This window comes from Mustela erminea, chromosome 9 (assembly GCF_009829155.1).
Source record: "Mustela erminea isolate mMusErm1 chromosome 9, mMusErm1.Pri, whole genome shotgun sequence".
NCBI classification, from domain to species: Eukaryota; Metazoa; Chordata; class Mammalia; order Carnivora; family Mustelidae; genus Mustela; species Mustela erminea.
Genome location: NC_045622.1, coordinates 27569020 through 27583628, shown reverse-complemented (window position 1 = coordinate 27583628; position 14609 = coordinate 27569020). Strand labels below are relative to the sequence as shown.

General features: G+C 40.7%; 1 protein-coding gene across 6 annotated transcripts in view; it reads left to right on the top strand.

The window, feature by feature from the left end:
- OPCML (opioid binding protein/cell adhesion molecule like) overlaps positions 1-14609 on the top strand; it is a 1088088-nt gene that overhangs the window by 841049 nt on the left and 232430 nt on the right. For all 6 annotated transcript variants that reach the window (XM_032356986.1, XM_032356989.1, XM_032356988.1 and 3 more), the window contains one exon: positions 7390-7622. In XM_032356986.1, the coding sequence (XP_032212877.1) occupies positions 7390-7622 (233 nt within the window). The remainder of the gene's footprint in view (positions 1-7389; positions 7623-14609) is intronic.

Here is a 14609-nt window from a genome sequence, read left to right as displayed (position 1 = left end):
AAAACTTCAGCATCTAGTATGCAGGTCCCAGAGAGCATTTCCTGACCCCTCTGTCTCAGATATGCTCCCAGGACCCATGGCATTCACCATTTCTTAACCTGCTTTGCTTTTACTCCTTGCCATTCTCTGAAACTAAGATGCTTATTTACTTATATGCTTTCATTGTCTCACTGGACATGGCTTCAAGGCCCATAACCTTTGTCTGTTTGCCAGCCAGCATTCTCGATTCCTGGAACATTGTCTAGTATACATTAAATATTGATTAAATATCTGTAATATGAATCATCATAGTTTTTTATATTGTATTTTCAGAGGCAAAATATAAAAACAAAAGCAAACATGAAGAACACGGACAAAAACCTTAAAGCTGGCTGATTTCACTTTTTAGGAAGATTTTATTATTTTGATTAAATTCCAAGTTGTCTCTTATCTGGTTTCTTGAAGGCAGTGGTTCTTAAAGAGAAGTCCCCAGACCAGCAGGATGGATTTCACCTGGGAACTTAAACGTGCAGATTCTCAGCCCACTTCCAACCCACTGAATCAGAAGCACTTGGGAGCTGGACTCAGCAATCTGTGTTTCAAAGAGCTCTCCGAGCGAATCCAATGAATGAAGTTTGAGAACCACTTCTTGAAAACATGGATTTCCTTTATTTGTACCTCCTCCTCGAAAACAAAGCAAAATGACTCTCATCTTAATCCCATGTCCCATATTCAGTGGAGTCAGAAATGACAACTTTGCCTGCAAGATTCCTTTCCTCCAATGTTTTTTTTTGGGGGGGGGGCATTTCTTTGACCTTTCTGAGTATTTCCATTCTTCACAAATAGCTAGAGGTGGTTTAAGAATGTACAGAAGTCATTTCCAAGTATCTGTCCATAAATTTGTGGGAAAATGTTTAGATAATGCCAACCATCTCATGCTGGCCTTATTACTTGGATTCTTGAGACACAAGCACTTTCTTCTCAAGGAGAAGACCACAACTCTTTTTTTTCTTTTCTTTTTTTTTTTAAGATTTTACTTATTTATTTGACAGAGAGAGAGAGATCACAAGTAGGCAGAGAGGTAGGCAGAGGGGGTGCGGGGAAGCAGACTCCCCGCTCAGCAGAAAGCCCGATGCGGGACTCGATCCCAGGACCCTGAGATCATGACCCGAGCTGAAGGCAGAGGCTTAACCCCCTGAGCCATCCAGGCGCCCCCCGCCCTTTTTTTTTTTTTTTTAAAGATTTTAGTAATTTATTTGTCAGACAAAGATCACAAGTAGGCAGAGAGGCAGGCAGAGAGAGAGGAGGAAGCAGGCTCCCTGCTGAGCAGACATCCTAATGTGGGGCTCAATCCCAGGACCCTGGAATCATGACCTGAGCTGAAGGCAGAGGCTTAACCCACTGAGCCACCCAGGTGCCCCTGAAGACCACCACTCTTAAGTGCAGGAATTCTACAGCAGGCTGCCTAGGTCTAAATTCCTTGCTCTTGTACCAGCTGTTAGAGTCTGGAGCCTCTCTGCGTCTCAGTTTTTGATCTCTAAAGTGTGATAGTAATAGAATGTGTCTCAAAGGGTAGTTATGAGGATCAGGTGATTTAATATATGGAAAGTTCTTACACTGTCCTAGGTAACTATAAGCACTATGTAATTTTAGACATTACAGTAGAGTTGTAATGAGTTCTATCTTATCAAGGAGCACTAGATAGGGTTTGTATAAAAGTAAGAATTTGAGAGACTTAAAAGAGTTTTCAAGAAATTAGAAAGTTGTCATTAATGTTTCTTAACTTTCTTCCTGGATGCCCTTATTTAAAATAAAAATTTCTCCTCTGTGTGCTTCTGGTTAATGAGAGTCCAACACAGTCATAAACAGCAGGGAAGGAGTCAGGTTTGGAAGAGCACTTAAGCATTTTTAAAAAAAAATTCTTCTTCCTACTGTTCCCTGTTATGTTTCTTTCTTGTCCCTCAAACAATACCATTATTCTTACAAGTGTCTTTATCATTCTTTAGGTTCTAGGACCGCACAGACTCAATGAACCAGCTCTCTCCCATTCAGAGAGATAGATTTATCCATTTAGCCCCTATGTTCACTAATGAGGCCCAGGTTCAAGAGCAGGTAACTTGGGCCAAAGATATGTCTAGGGTATGTCTACCCAAGGAGTACACAAGGCTTTCCAAGGGCTGTGTGGTAGGGCACTGAGAGTATGTTTTGCCTCTGGAGGATAGATTTTAACTGACCTATTTTAAAGTCAGTCCCTGGAAACCCCCTTGGTAATTTGAGCCAAGTTCCATGCACTCCAACTTGCAGTTGTAGATCTTATACATGCACTGAAAGGCTTTTTTTGTTTTGTTTTGTTTTGTTTTAATTAACTTATATTGTATTATTTGTTTCAGGAGTTCAGGTCTGGGATTCATCAGTCTTACACAATTCATAACGCTCACCATAGCACATACCCTCACCAATGTCCATCACCCAGCCACCCTATCCCTCCTACCCCTCAGTTTGTTTCCGGGGATTAAGAGTCTCTTATGGTTTGTCTCCCTCTCTGGTTTCTTCTAGTTTCATGGAGCACAATGAAAGTTTTAAGAGAATGCATTCAGGATCTCAGATTTCCTAAATCAGTTGCCTGAGAAGGTGCTCGAAATTAAATTATAATTCTGGTTCTCCTTTCAGACGGTTCCCACTTTCTAAGTTGTCCAGGAAAGAATTTACTTTTACTTTCATTGTCATTTACACCATCCAACTATTTAAAAAAAAAAAAAAAAAAGGCTTCCCTTGGAAGGGGGCCCCACAAAAAGAAGCAGAAACATATATTTGTAATAAATTCATGGTAAAGCGATGCCTTGTCTACCTTGGAATTAGAGAGAGAGAGAGAAAGAGGTGTTTTCTGGCAGAGGACAATGTGATTTGGCCTATTAAAATAAACAGCATTAAGTTTTACCTACCTTTCTGGCCGTATTGGGTTAAACTACGTGCTTCTAAGTAAAAGAGAAACGTATCTTTAATAGTCATTTGATAAGACCCGGTAAAATGTTAGCAGTATACTGTCCAGATATTGTGAAATTGAATAAATTTAATACTGAGTTACAAAGCCTTTTGCAAGTCAGGTATTTTTCAATTCATTGCTTTGAAAGAAATTGAAGGAGGAACTAATTGAATTGTCAGCTGTGAGATCATTAAAATAATTTTTGAAGCTGTATTACTGTGTGATTGTTGGCACACATCTTGGAAGGGGTTCAAAGAATTGAGTGGCACTGCTATACAAGATTCTCCCTTGCTTATGTGAACTAGGTTTTTCTCAAACAAAAATAGGAATCAAATGGGTCCTGAGCTCTATCTCATTCTAGCAGCAATGGTATTTATTCAAGGTACAATTTTAAAAAGCTTCATCTACCCCATTAAGTACTAGATTTCCAGTAAAAGTTTACTTTTTATGTTTAATTATACTTAAAAACATGGACAATATATTTATGTTGTTTTATCGATATTGTCCTTGTAATGATAACTCATTCTAAAAGAAGATAGTATTACTCAGAGCTTTATGATCACAAGACATAAAAGAAATCTCAATTTCAATCTCTCTCTATATATTTGCAAATAAATATGAGAGCTGATCAATAGAAGATTTTTAAGTCTCAAATACTATATCAAGATAAAATCCTACAGAGGACATATTGGAAACACAAAAGTTAAGGTTTTAAAAAAGGAACAATGCACATTTTATGACTAATTAAGAAGAGCTTGTTCATAAATTTTGAAACTAGACAATCAAATCACTATTGCATTTTAATTTTATTGAAAAAAATGGATATATAAAGGAATATTGTGACAGTTTAACTTTATTTTTTTAAAAAAAGATTTTATTTATTTATTTTACAGACAGAGATCACAAGTAGGCAGAGAGGCAGGCAGAGAGAGAGGAAGGGAAGCAGGCTCTCTGCTCAGCAGATGCGGGACTCGATCGCAGGACCCTGAGATCATGACCTGAGCTGAAGGCAACAGCTTAACCCACTGAGCCACCCAGGCGCCCGACAGTTTAACTTTAAATCTGAATATTCTCCACAGGCCAGTAATGTATCCCTTTAATTTAGATTTTAAAAATTATATCAACTTAAAAATGTGCAAGAGGTTACATAATTTACCAAAATGAAAGCAACATATATGTTTGTACCTTGTCACCTGAGTTTGTGTGGTCCTGAGGATTAGAAGGTGACTCTCTTTACTCTGTCCCAATTTACCATCCCCTTCTAAGCTTGCCAGTTCCTGGCATTGCACAATTAGAACTTCAATGTTAGGAGTTACTCAAACAGGGATTTGGTGTTTATGAAAACACAACTGTTATGAAGAAAGGTTGCACACTAACCCTTATCAATCATTTGCAACTGAGAGTAAATGAATGAACTTATCTTTTTTTTTTTTTTTTTTGGTTCTGCTAATAAATGCTTTAGGAAATGTAGAGTGGGGAAGGTTCTTTAAGGCTTTTTTTTTTTTTTTAATATTTTTATTTATTTATTTGACAGACAGAGACCACAAGTAGGCAGAGAGGCAGGCAGAGAGAGAGAGGAGGAAGCAGGCTCCTGCTGAGCAGAGAGCCTGATGTGGGGCTCGATCTCAGGACTCTGGGATCATGACCTGAGCTGAAGGCAGAGGCTTTAACCCACTGAGCCACCCAGGCACCCCTCTTTAAGGCTTTTTGATCTTCATAAAGGAAATATCAAGTTGCTAGAGAAGGAAAAAAACTACATAGAGACTGAAGCTAGAGTTGCAAGATATGGAGGAAACAGCATGGCTTCATTTTTTTTTTTTTTATCACCATGACACACCTGTGAAGGTGGCAGTCACTCAATAATACTTGAATTATCATATTCTAATGACAAATAAGGTTGGCCCCAAAACTACTGGTGTTCAGAGATGTCTGTGTCAAGTTAAAAAGCAAAGAGACAAACAAACAAACTGATTCTAGGAATGTTAGTGTATGATTCGCTTTCAGGTAAATAAATCAACACAGTCTTTACATATGTGAATATATGTATGTAAGGAGTGAGATGTGGAAGAAATAGCCAGAATGTTACCAAATTAAGGGCCTCATTTGTTCACATGTTTAATCATGCTTACTTCATTTTTGTAGTTTGAAAGACAACAAATAAAAGTTAGAAGAGAAAAATTTCTTCTTGTCCTTTGAAAGCATCTAATTATCAGCCTAACCCCAAGGTTGCCAGGACCTGCTGACTGACAGGTGGACTTATGCATAAGACTTCTGTGATTGGAAGCTAGTATTATTTCTGTGTGCCATACCATCCAGGGAGAGTATTTTGCTAAACCGAGTGCTGTCCCCTTTCTCTTCTTCTTCTTCTTTTTTTTTTTTTTTTTAAGATTTTATTTTATTTGACAGAGAGAGACACGGGAGAGAGGGAACACAAGCAGGGGGAGTAGGAGAGGGAGAAGCAAGCTTCTTGCTGAGCAGGGAGCCTGACGTGGGGCTTGATCCCAGGATCCCGGGATCATGACCTGAGCCAAAGGCATCCACCAAATGACGGAGCCACCCAGGTGGTTCACACTTTTCCTCTTTCAACAGAAATTTGTTATTTTAGTGCTTCAGTATTATTCTGCTCCTATGGCCATTCAGGATGACCACCTTGTTAAGGGAAAACAGTATGTTCAAATGTGCTTGATCTCTCCTTCATTGCCAGCATCCTTGGTGCTTTCATCACCTGAGCCTTGTCAGAAGGCTCTCTGCTTTCAGTCAAAATGGGATCAGAGGGGCACCTGGGTGGCTCAGTGGGTTAAGCCTCTGCCTTCGGCTCAGGTCATGATCTCAGGGACCTGGGATCAAGACCCTCATAAGGCTCTCTGCTCAGCAGGGAGCCTGCTTCCTCCTCTCTCTCTCTGCCTACTTGTGATCTCTCTCTGTCAAATAAATAAAATCTTTAAACAAATAAACAAAAAAAAAGGAATCAGATTTGGTGAGATATGGCAATTTTTTTTTCTGTTTTTTCATGTGGAGGTACTGGATTCATGTTCCTTGTGCCCTAAGGTGGGCCTCATACCTCTTTGCTAGAATGTCTGCAGAAACCGGCACAGGTATAATTGTACTTCTCTATTTGCCCAGATACTGCACTCAGGTTCAGACTAAAGCAACAAGTGGCAGGTGGGCATATCTAGGGCCTTTAACTACACCCATCTTTGCAATCCACATTTATAAGGGATTCCCTTTTATTTTCTTTTTCTTTCTCTCTTTCTCTTTTTTTCCTTTCCTTTTTTTTTATTTATTTTTTTATTTTTATTTTTTAAGAGAGAGAGACAGTGAGAGTGAGCAGTGGGGACAGGCAGAAGGAGTAAGCAAGCTCCATCCCCAGCACAGAGCCCCATAGGAGGCTCAATCTTATTACCCTGAGATTATGACCTGAGCTGAAACCAAGAATCAGACACTTAACCTATTGATTCGCCCAGATGCCCCTCTTTTCTTTTCTTTTCACAGATTATAGGATCATGATGCACATATGCAAATTTTCTTTCTGACCAGCAGGTGTATTTGTTTCTGCATTAAACTCGAAAGACTGCAAGTAATACATACCAAAAAAGAAATTCCATAGTTTCCAGTTGTAGGGAAGAAGGGATGTGAGGTTATGAGGGAATAAGAGGTTAGCTCTTTACCATGATGATGTCTGAGGTGACATCAGCTATATTATTCTCTTGGAGGGGGGTGGCCGTAAGAGGGAAAAGGAACACTAACTGACCACTTTCTTATTCTTTCTGCTGACATTTTTAGAGGTAGCCCTGACTTCCTCAAAAATTGTTGGGTTTCTAAGGTGAATTTTATCAATCCATGTTATAAATCGTAGTTTGCAGGCTTTGGGTAGCTTAGGGGTACAAGGAGATTATGGATACTAGGGAGGGCTGGCAGTAAAAATGTTCACTTTTTGACTAACAACAAGTTAGGTATTTGCTTTTTGGATTATCTGTGACCTTATTTGAAATACTGATCTACTTTTCTCTCCCCTATGCCCCTGGGCCACTTCTCCCACAATGTGGTAAATGTACTCAAGAAATATAAACTAATTTTCATATAAGCCGAGGGGGAAAAATAAGATGGAAAGCAAATATACAGCAAAGATATTCACATAATATGTTCCTAAATCAAATAGGAATGATTTTATATCATCGGTTCTTCAAGATGATTCAGGCCACTGTTACCCTATATTTAGGAGGTTTCATCAATAATTGATTGTTTCCTTTAACATTGGGTTATGTTGTTTCATTTAGTCTTCAAAATATAGCAACCACATTTCTAATACAATCTCTCAACACTCCCTTCTTCCCTCCCCACTTCCCTTTCTCAATGTTTCCCTTCCCCTTTTCTACCACCCCTCCCCTACATCCCTCCTCTCCTTTCTCCACACCCCTCACTTACAGGTGTACCATAGATGACCGAGTCACCCGGGTGGCCTGGTTAAACCGTAGCACCATCCTCTATGCTGGGAATGACAAGTGGTCCATAGACCCTCGTGTGATCATCCTGGTCAACACTCCAACCCAGTACAGCATCATGATCCAGAACGTGGATGTGTATGACGAAGGCCCGTACACCTGCTCTGTGCAGACAGACAACCACCCTAAAACTTCCCGGGTCCACCTCATAGTGCAAGGTGAGTCACAGCTGGATCTGGGGGTTAGAGATCTTGTCAATGATGGAAGGGAAGCATAATCTCAAACTTGGCTTTTACTCATGTATGAAGACATGAAAAACATTTTCCTCTATGGAACCCCAAGATTGAGTGTTATGTTTTGGATTCCTTCCCATCTGCTGGGTTCTTTACTAAGTACTGAATATCTTCACAGTTTCTCAATTTTATCTTGGTCCTTCTGTTCTTATTAATAAATTGCTTGGCATGTGCTAGTTAAACTTTATTAAGTTATTTAGTACTCTGGAGTTGGACAAGAAATACTAAAAAATTGTATTGTGCCTTTTAGTTACCTTTCGTAAGATTATTCCATAATAAGAGGTTAATAACATCGATGTGAAGTTATGTGCCTTGTGACTGGTTTTTGGATGGTTGCTGGGTGTGTGTGTTCCAGAAGGGGTTCTGGGTGCTGTGGCCAAGTCCTCCCTGGCATGGACGCTGGATCTTTGCATCTCTTTAGCCTCACAATGGAGCTGAGATTAAGGAGGATATTAATCAAAATGCTATCTCCAGGTCAATGTCAGAAATACATTAATAAAATTTTTTGAAAGGGGAGATGTTTTCTAACATCGTCCCGCATTCTCCCTTTTAAAAAAATCTGTGTCAGTGTACTCAAGCATATTATTCAATAGTTTTTCATTAGAATTTCACAATGTAGGAAAAAAAATAAGGGTGAGAAGTGGCAGATTCCCAGATATCAACTATCAAATATTAAGAGTTAAAAATACATTCAGGTAACAACTGTGAGAATTTGGGAGCCATTTTAAAACAAGGCAGCAATACAAATGGACTTATTTTAAACTGTCCCGCCTAACATCACTCCCCTCTCTCCCCCATCACCATGTAAAGCAGTTTCTGTCAGGTTTTGACTCATGGTAGCAATGAAGTGCTAAGGAGACTACTTCGCACCCCCAGTGCCATAGCCTTCCTCCACTAAAGGAGAGGGTTGGGTAGACTTTTCTCACTGTTTCCACTACTGACCTGTTGGAGTCAACCCTGAGCTCTCCTCAGTGTTTGAATTAGTCCCTGGGTATGATTCAGTCTTTAGTAAGTGCCTTTTATTAGATCCCATCTGCAGTAGATTCAACTTTTTTTCTTTTTTCAAATTGTAAAATGTGTGTGGCATCTTGGCTTAGTTCATGTGGATCCCCTCACCCTTGCCTTACTAAAGAATATAATTTTTCTAATTTCTGTTAGTTTCATGGAGAGTTTCAGTATAGATTCGTGTTTTGTTGTTGTTGTTGTTGTTGTTTTATACTTTAATCACTTGTAGAATTCAGGATAGATATCCTTTTCTTTTGGCTAGAAGAGCTCTTTACCAGATCTCCAGTTCTGTGGGGCCATTTGTAACAGCTTGTTCCAGACCAGAGATCAGTCTTCTGCAGCTCTGTTCCCCATCCAGACCCTGGTGATGCCATATTGCTTGAAGCCCAATCTCAGTTCAGCCTTCCAGCCCTTCTCTCATCTCTGAGGGCTTTCAGATGCCCACATCAGCCTGCATATGACAGATGTCTGTACACTCCGCTGTTTCCATTCTCCATACATGTCCCACCCAGGGGTATGGCTTGGTGATGATCTCTGCTTTGGAGCTACAAGACGGCTTGCCATCTGGAGATAAAGACAACTGTCATGCCTGTTGCTTCTTCTCAGAGGCTGGTAGAGGCACTTGGTGAGATCAGTTATCTGAGATGAGCTGGAATGTCTGTTGAAAGTTCCTGGGGTGCAGAAAACAAGGGGGTGTGAGTTCTCACTACCCCGCCTGCCACCTGGGCTTGGCTCCAGAGGAGCTGAAATTCTCAGCATTGGAAGTGACGCCTCCGTGGCACCTTCGTGGCCTTGACAGCAAAGTTATCTTCAAATTCAGGAAATGCAGCACTGAAATAAAAAAGAACTGTCAGGCACTGTACAGAAACAGACTCAAACAGAACAAGGCTATCACTTTTCAGGAAATAAGACAGATTGTGTAAGCATGTCAAAGTCAATACAGGCCATAAAGGGCTAGTGATGTAGAGCTTCAGGGATAATGTGCTTCATAAGGCCCTTGGAGCAATTCCTTGGGATGGATATGGAAGTCAGTGGGGTCTCCCTGTGGGTCTCGTAGGTTTGAGTCAGAAAGAGTCTGAGAACAGGCAAGAGCAGAGCAGTGGAGTGACTTCAATTTCAGAGGTCAGTTCCTCACAGTCTCTACATTTCAGGCAAAGTGACTATTGTAGCTCTGGGTGGCTGAGGAGGCCTGTGAAATCAAGTGCAGAAGATCAGGAAAGGTGGGGGTGAAAGGAGACAACCTTCCCTTGGAAAACTCAGCAGATGGTCTTTCCATTTACTGAGAGGTAAAAGGAGGGCACGCAGGGAGCTGCATTATCTTCTGTCTTGTTTAGCAATGGAGCAACTTATTCTTTCATTGGAGACCAGTTGAATTTCTAGTAGGTGGAAACAGAGACCCCACTGCTCAATTAGAAAGAAGTCTAAGAGTCCTCCTTCTTCCCAGCACCTATTGGCTTTTGTCCAGTCTATAGATTAATTTTTCAGACTTAGTGTTAGTTCAGGTTAGATAAAGATAATGAAAGTTTCCTAATCCTCTTAAAGAAGATTTATCTGACTGAGTAGAAAGCTTTTGGAATACAATAAGGCATGTATAAAACTGAAGCCTAATCTTGCCTTTAATTTCAAACTGCTGATGGGTATTGATTTTGCAATGAGAAAAACTGAAAAATTTCCGAGCTGCAACTTGTCTGTTTAGAGAGAGAAAAAGAGAGAGAGAGAGAGAGAGAGAGAGAAGGGTATTTATTTATCTTCTGTCCATTTGAGGATGCTAGAATCTCATCACTTCTGCCAACCAAGTGCCATTAGCAGAAGGGAGAGCAATCCCACAGGGTCCTGGCTTTGTCGCTCCCTGCTGCTGCAGTGTGAGGAACTCAGATATGCTCTGTCACTAACCTCGGAGCCTGTCCTTTGCTGTTTTATAAGGTGGCCTTTGCCACATATCTGATGGGATTAATTTCCAAGTTTTCTTCTTGAGAGAAGCTGTGTTTAAAAAAAAAAAAAATTATCACTGATTCTCAAGACACATTTGGCCATGGAGGTGATAATTTTAAAGCCCCATGTGAATATGTATGATAATGTGACCGGGACTGTGTACCTAGGTTTTAAGAAAATCCAGAGCAAGAGAGAAATGTTTCTGTGGATCTAGATTAGTCAGGTAGGAAAATCAACCTGGCAGCCCTGTACAGCCTGAATAATAGGGAATATGTTAGTACCATCACTGAAAAGCTGAGACTTGAGTGAGCTGTAGGTCTAGTTATGGAGATGGAGAAGGTTCCTCCAGGAGATAGTGTCCAAAGGAAATTGGGAGGATCAATCTTAATTCCTTGAAAGAGGAAGGATTAAAAGGATATCACCTACCTTTTTGAGTCTGGGGAAATGCTGAAGACCTGGCTAGTAATTATTAGGCACAGAATTAGGATCCTGTGCCACTAGGATGGGAAAGCATTAGTCTTGCTAGATTTAGGGATAAGGAAGTCACAGACATTACACAGGTCATATAGAGCTAAGGTGTAACTCAGGATCAGATGAGTTATATTTGAGATTCATCATGAATCTTCTAGAAGGAGAGTAGGTAAGATTTTTGAGATTAACTCTTCCTACACAACTACAGGGACCATAGTTTATATATCTATTCCCAGCACATAACACGTTGTGTGGGGCATACTGGGCATTCAGCAAATGCTTGAAAAATGAATGGAGGGACAGATTGATACAGCAAATGAAATGGCAAACGAAGGCAGTGACCATAAAGCCCCTTCAAGCAAATAGGAGTAGGGAATGAGTCAAACACTGTCCAGATGACTTGGAGTGGGCAGTAATTGGGAACAGTTCCCTGGAGGGATGAGGGTCTTCAGTGTGACAAGTTAAGAGATACACCAGGGATAACATGCATTTATTTAGCACTCTACAGCACCGGTCACAATCTTTGTCTCGTTTGACCCTTAAAACAAGCCCTGGGAGGCTGCAGTGCAGTGACTGTTCTCTTCATTTTGCAAATTAGATAACTACAGCTCATGGAGGTTAAGAGAGCAGCCAGGGCCCCCGGTGAGTAAGTAACAGAGCTGGAGCTTGAACCATGGCCGTAGGACTCTGAGATCAATGTCTCCAGCGGACTCCAACACATCCTCTCCCAACTATATCTAAGGTTAGTTCTCAAATTCAGATCCCAGGGAAATTTTCAGTTATCTTTTCTTCTTTTCCCCCCTTTACCCTGCTACTGATATTGCATTGCAGCAGAAATTGAGGACAAAGCGCAAGAAGAAAATTAGCAGTGGGGGTGGGTTGCCAGTGCTGCAATAAATGGTGTAGAGAGGCAAAGAAGAAGATAATTAATTTACTAGTAGCTCATCCCTCCAGGGATACACGTTTTAAATGTTACCTCTTTATCCTGTGTAAGTACTGAAAACTCTGCCCCTCTGAGAATTCAGTATCTAATTGTGATTCTAATTGTCATGAAGTCTTCAGGACTCTGAAACTCCATGGATATCCTTGTGTGGCCATGGCTGCTGTCCTTGTCCAGGATAGACTGGCAAGAAGATAAACTGGCTATTTCCTCCTTGGATTTTGACTTTGTCTGCCTGCTCTCTTGGCTAGTTCAGAAATCCATTTACTACCAAGTATTTCTTTTCATGGATTCGACTCCTCTTGCTCAGCCTGATTGTATGCAAATGGCTAGAAATAATGAATTATGTTTTTCCTTACATCAGAGACTCTAAAACAAGCTCATGCAATTTCTGTGTCTGCAAAAGACTTTGAGTCTTTGAACCTGGAGTCCATTCAGGTGAGACTGTTGGTACCCAACATAGAGTTTAGAAGGTGGAGAAGTCTGATCTGCCAACCAGTCCAGCCCTAGATTCTGCTGAGCACCAGTCAACTTCTGCATTGGGCACATAAAGCATAAACCTTAGTTCAGTTGATCCTTGCACCATCCCAACAATGTCTACGTCAGATTCACATTGTAAAAATAAGGAACCTGAGGCTTAGAGAGATTAAAACTTTGCCCAGAGATGATGGCACTATTACATGCTTTAAATTCCCTTCACTCAATTTGTCTCTGTAAAACAGCTATCAAAATACAAATAAAGTACTTTACTTGAGTCATCTCTTTTGATTATTCTTCACAACAGCCCTGGGAGACAGAACAGAAAGTCACCACATTCTGGGGTTCCTGGGTGGCTCAGTTGGTTAAGAATCCAACTCTTGATTTTGGCCCCTCATCTGCTGGGCTCCACACTCAATGGAGAGTCCACTTGAAATTCTTTCTCTGCCCTTCTCCCTCTGCAACCCCCCACTTTCAATCTCTCTTAAAAAAAAAAAAAAAATCCACCACATTCCAAGAAAAGAAATTGAGATTCAGCGTTGAAATCATTTGTCCCAATTCCACTTGCCACGCCTTCAGGCCTGGTGGTGTGATTCTAGATCCGGTATGTTTGCACACCAGACTGCTAACTCCTAGTTAAACAAAAAGGACAGGTAAATGTTACTATTTGTGAGAAATATAACAAGTTCTGAGGTGCTGCTAAGAAGAGTGGACACCCTGGAGTCTTGCTGGCAATGCTGAGGCCAGGGGACCAGGGAGCAGATGGGCCAGGCACCGGTAGAGTGTTTCCAGCGGGCAGGGGAGGCAGGTCTGCCCACAGGTAACAGTTTTGCCAAGGACTAACCTATTTTCAGATCTTCCTTTGCAACTAACCTCTTTTTTTCTGCTATTTTCTCCTCTTCTCCCAAATATTACAGTCATTTAAATTAACATGTGTAATTTGGGGCCTAAAGAGAAGCAGGCATTCAACCTGAAATAAATTTAATTTATTCAGCCTCTATTTTAAATTATAATCACATTTCTTCTTCACAGAGGCAGGGTGGAAAAGTGGAAAAGAACATGACTGGGCATCAAAAAACCCATTTTCCAGCCTGAGTTCTGTTCCTGACATCGAGGCCTGAATTTGTAGGATGTTCCCTTCCTGGTTTCTTATCCCGGGGTGATGAATAAAATGCAATGTACTTGATTTTATTTAGGTACACATATGCATACCTTGATCTTATACATTATTCAAATGTATATTTTTGCGTTTGAAAGTAAGGTTCTGCAAAAGGGTCTATAAGCTTCAAATTCTATGCATATGTGCAAATAAAGCACATAGGCCAAAGGGTCTGTAGTACAAAATAAGTATAAGTCTTTCTCCAGATTTTGAAATGGAAGTGTCGAAGAAATGGCAAGGAAGTCCTTTCTAGTTATTACATTGTATGATTTATTAATGTAATTTCTCTGGAGGATTTTTGTATAGTCAAGTATCTCGGCTTTCACCCACTGATGGGGAAATCAGAGGGTTTACTCTTAGTCTCCTTCTCATTCTTATTTTCTTCAGAGCCCTTAAGATTTGAAGTCTTCTTGCTAACACCATTTTTAGTGGTTACTCTGAGCAAGGCTCACCCACACTGGCAAGTGGCTCCCTTTTCCGTTACGGAAGGTGGGAAAGAAAGACATCCTCTCCTTCCCTGTTCCACTCTGACATTGGTAGCCTCTGCAAACCACATCAAATATTGTTAAACATGCTAACATTCTTAATTTTGGGGTTGGGTAAACTGAGAAGGCCACTACAACTTAAAGGGAACCGGGAATGAAGTTGTTGCCCTCAGAATGCCCCCATCACCTAATAAAGGAAGGTTCTCAAGAGTCACATTCCACCAGAGGGGTATCCCCACACTGGCTTCCAGCACACATTCTTGCCTCAAGATTGGAATGAGGCGCACACTCCCCACTCTCCATTCTAAGATCCTATCTCTTCCAATCTTCAGATTGGGTCACTCAGCTCTAACCTGAATGTGACAGCCATGTAGCTGGGATAGAATTCATGTTCACTCTACCCATTCTACCTCTCATGTGTGGTTGGTAACAAAACAATCAAG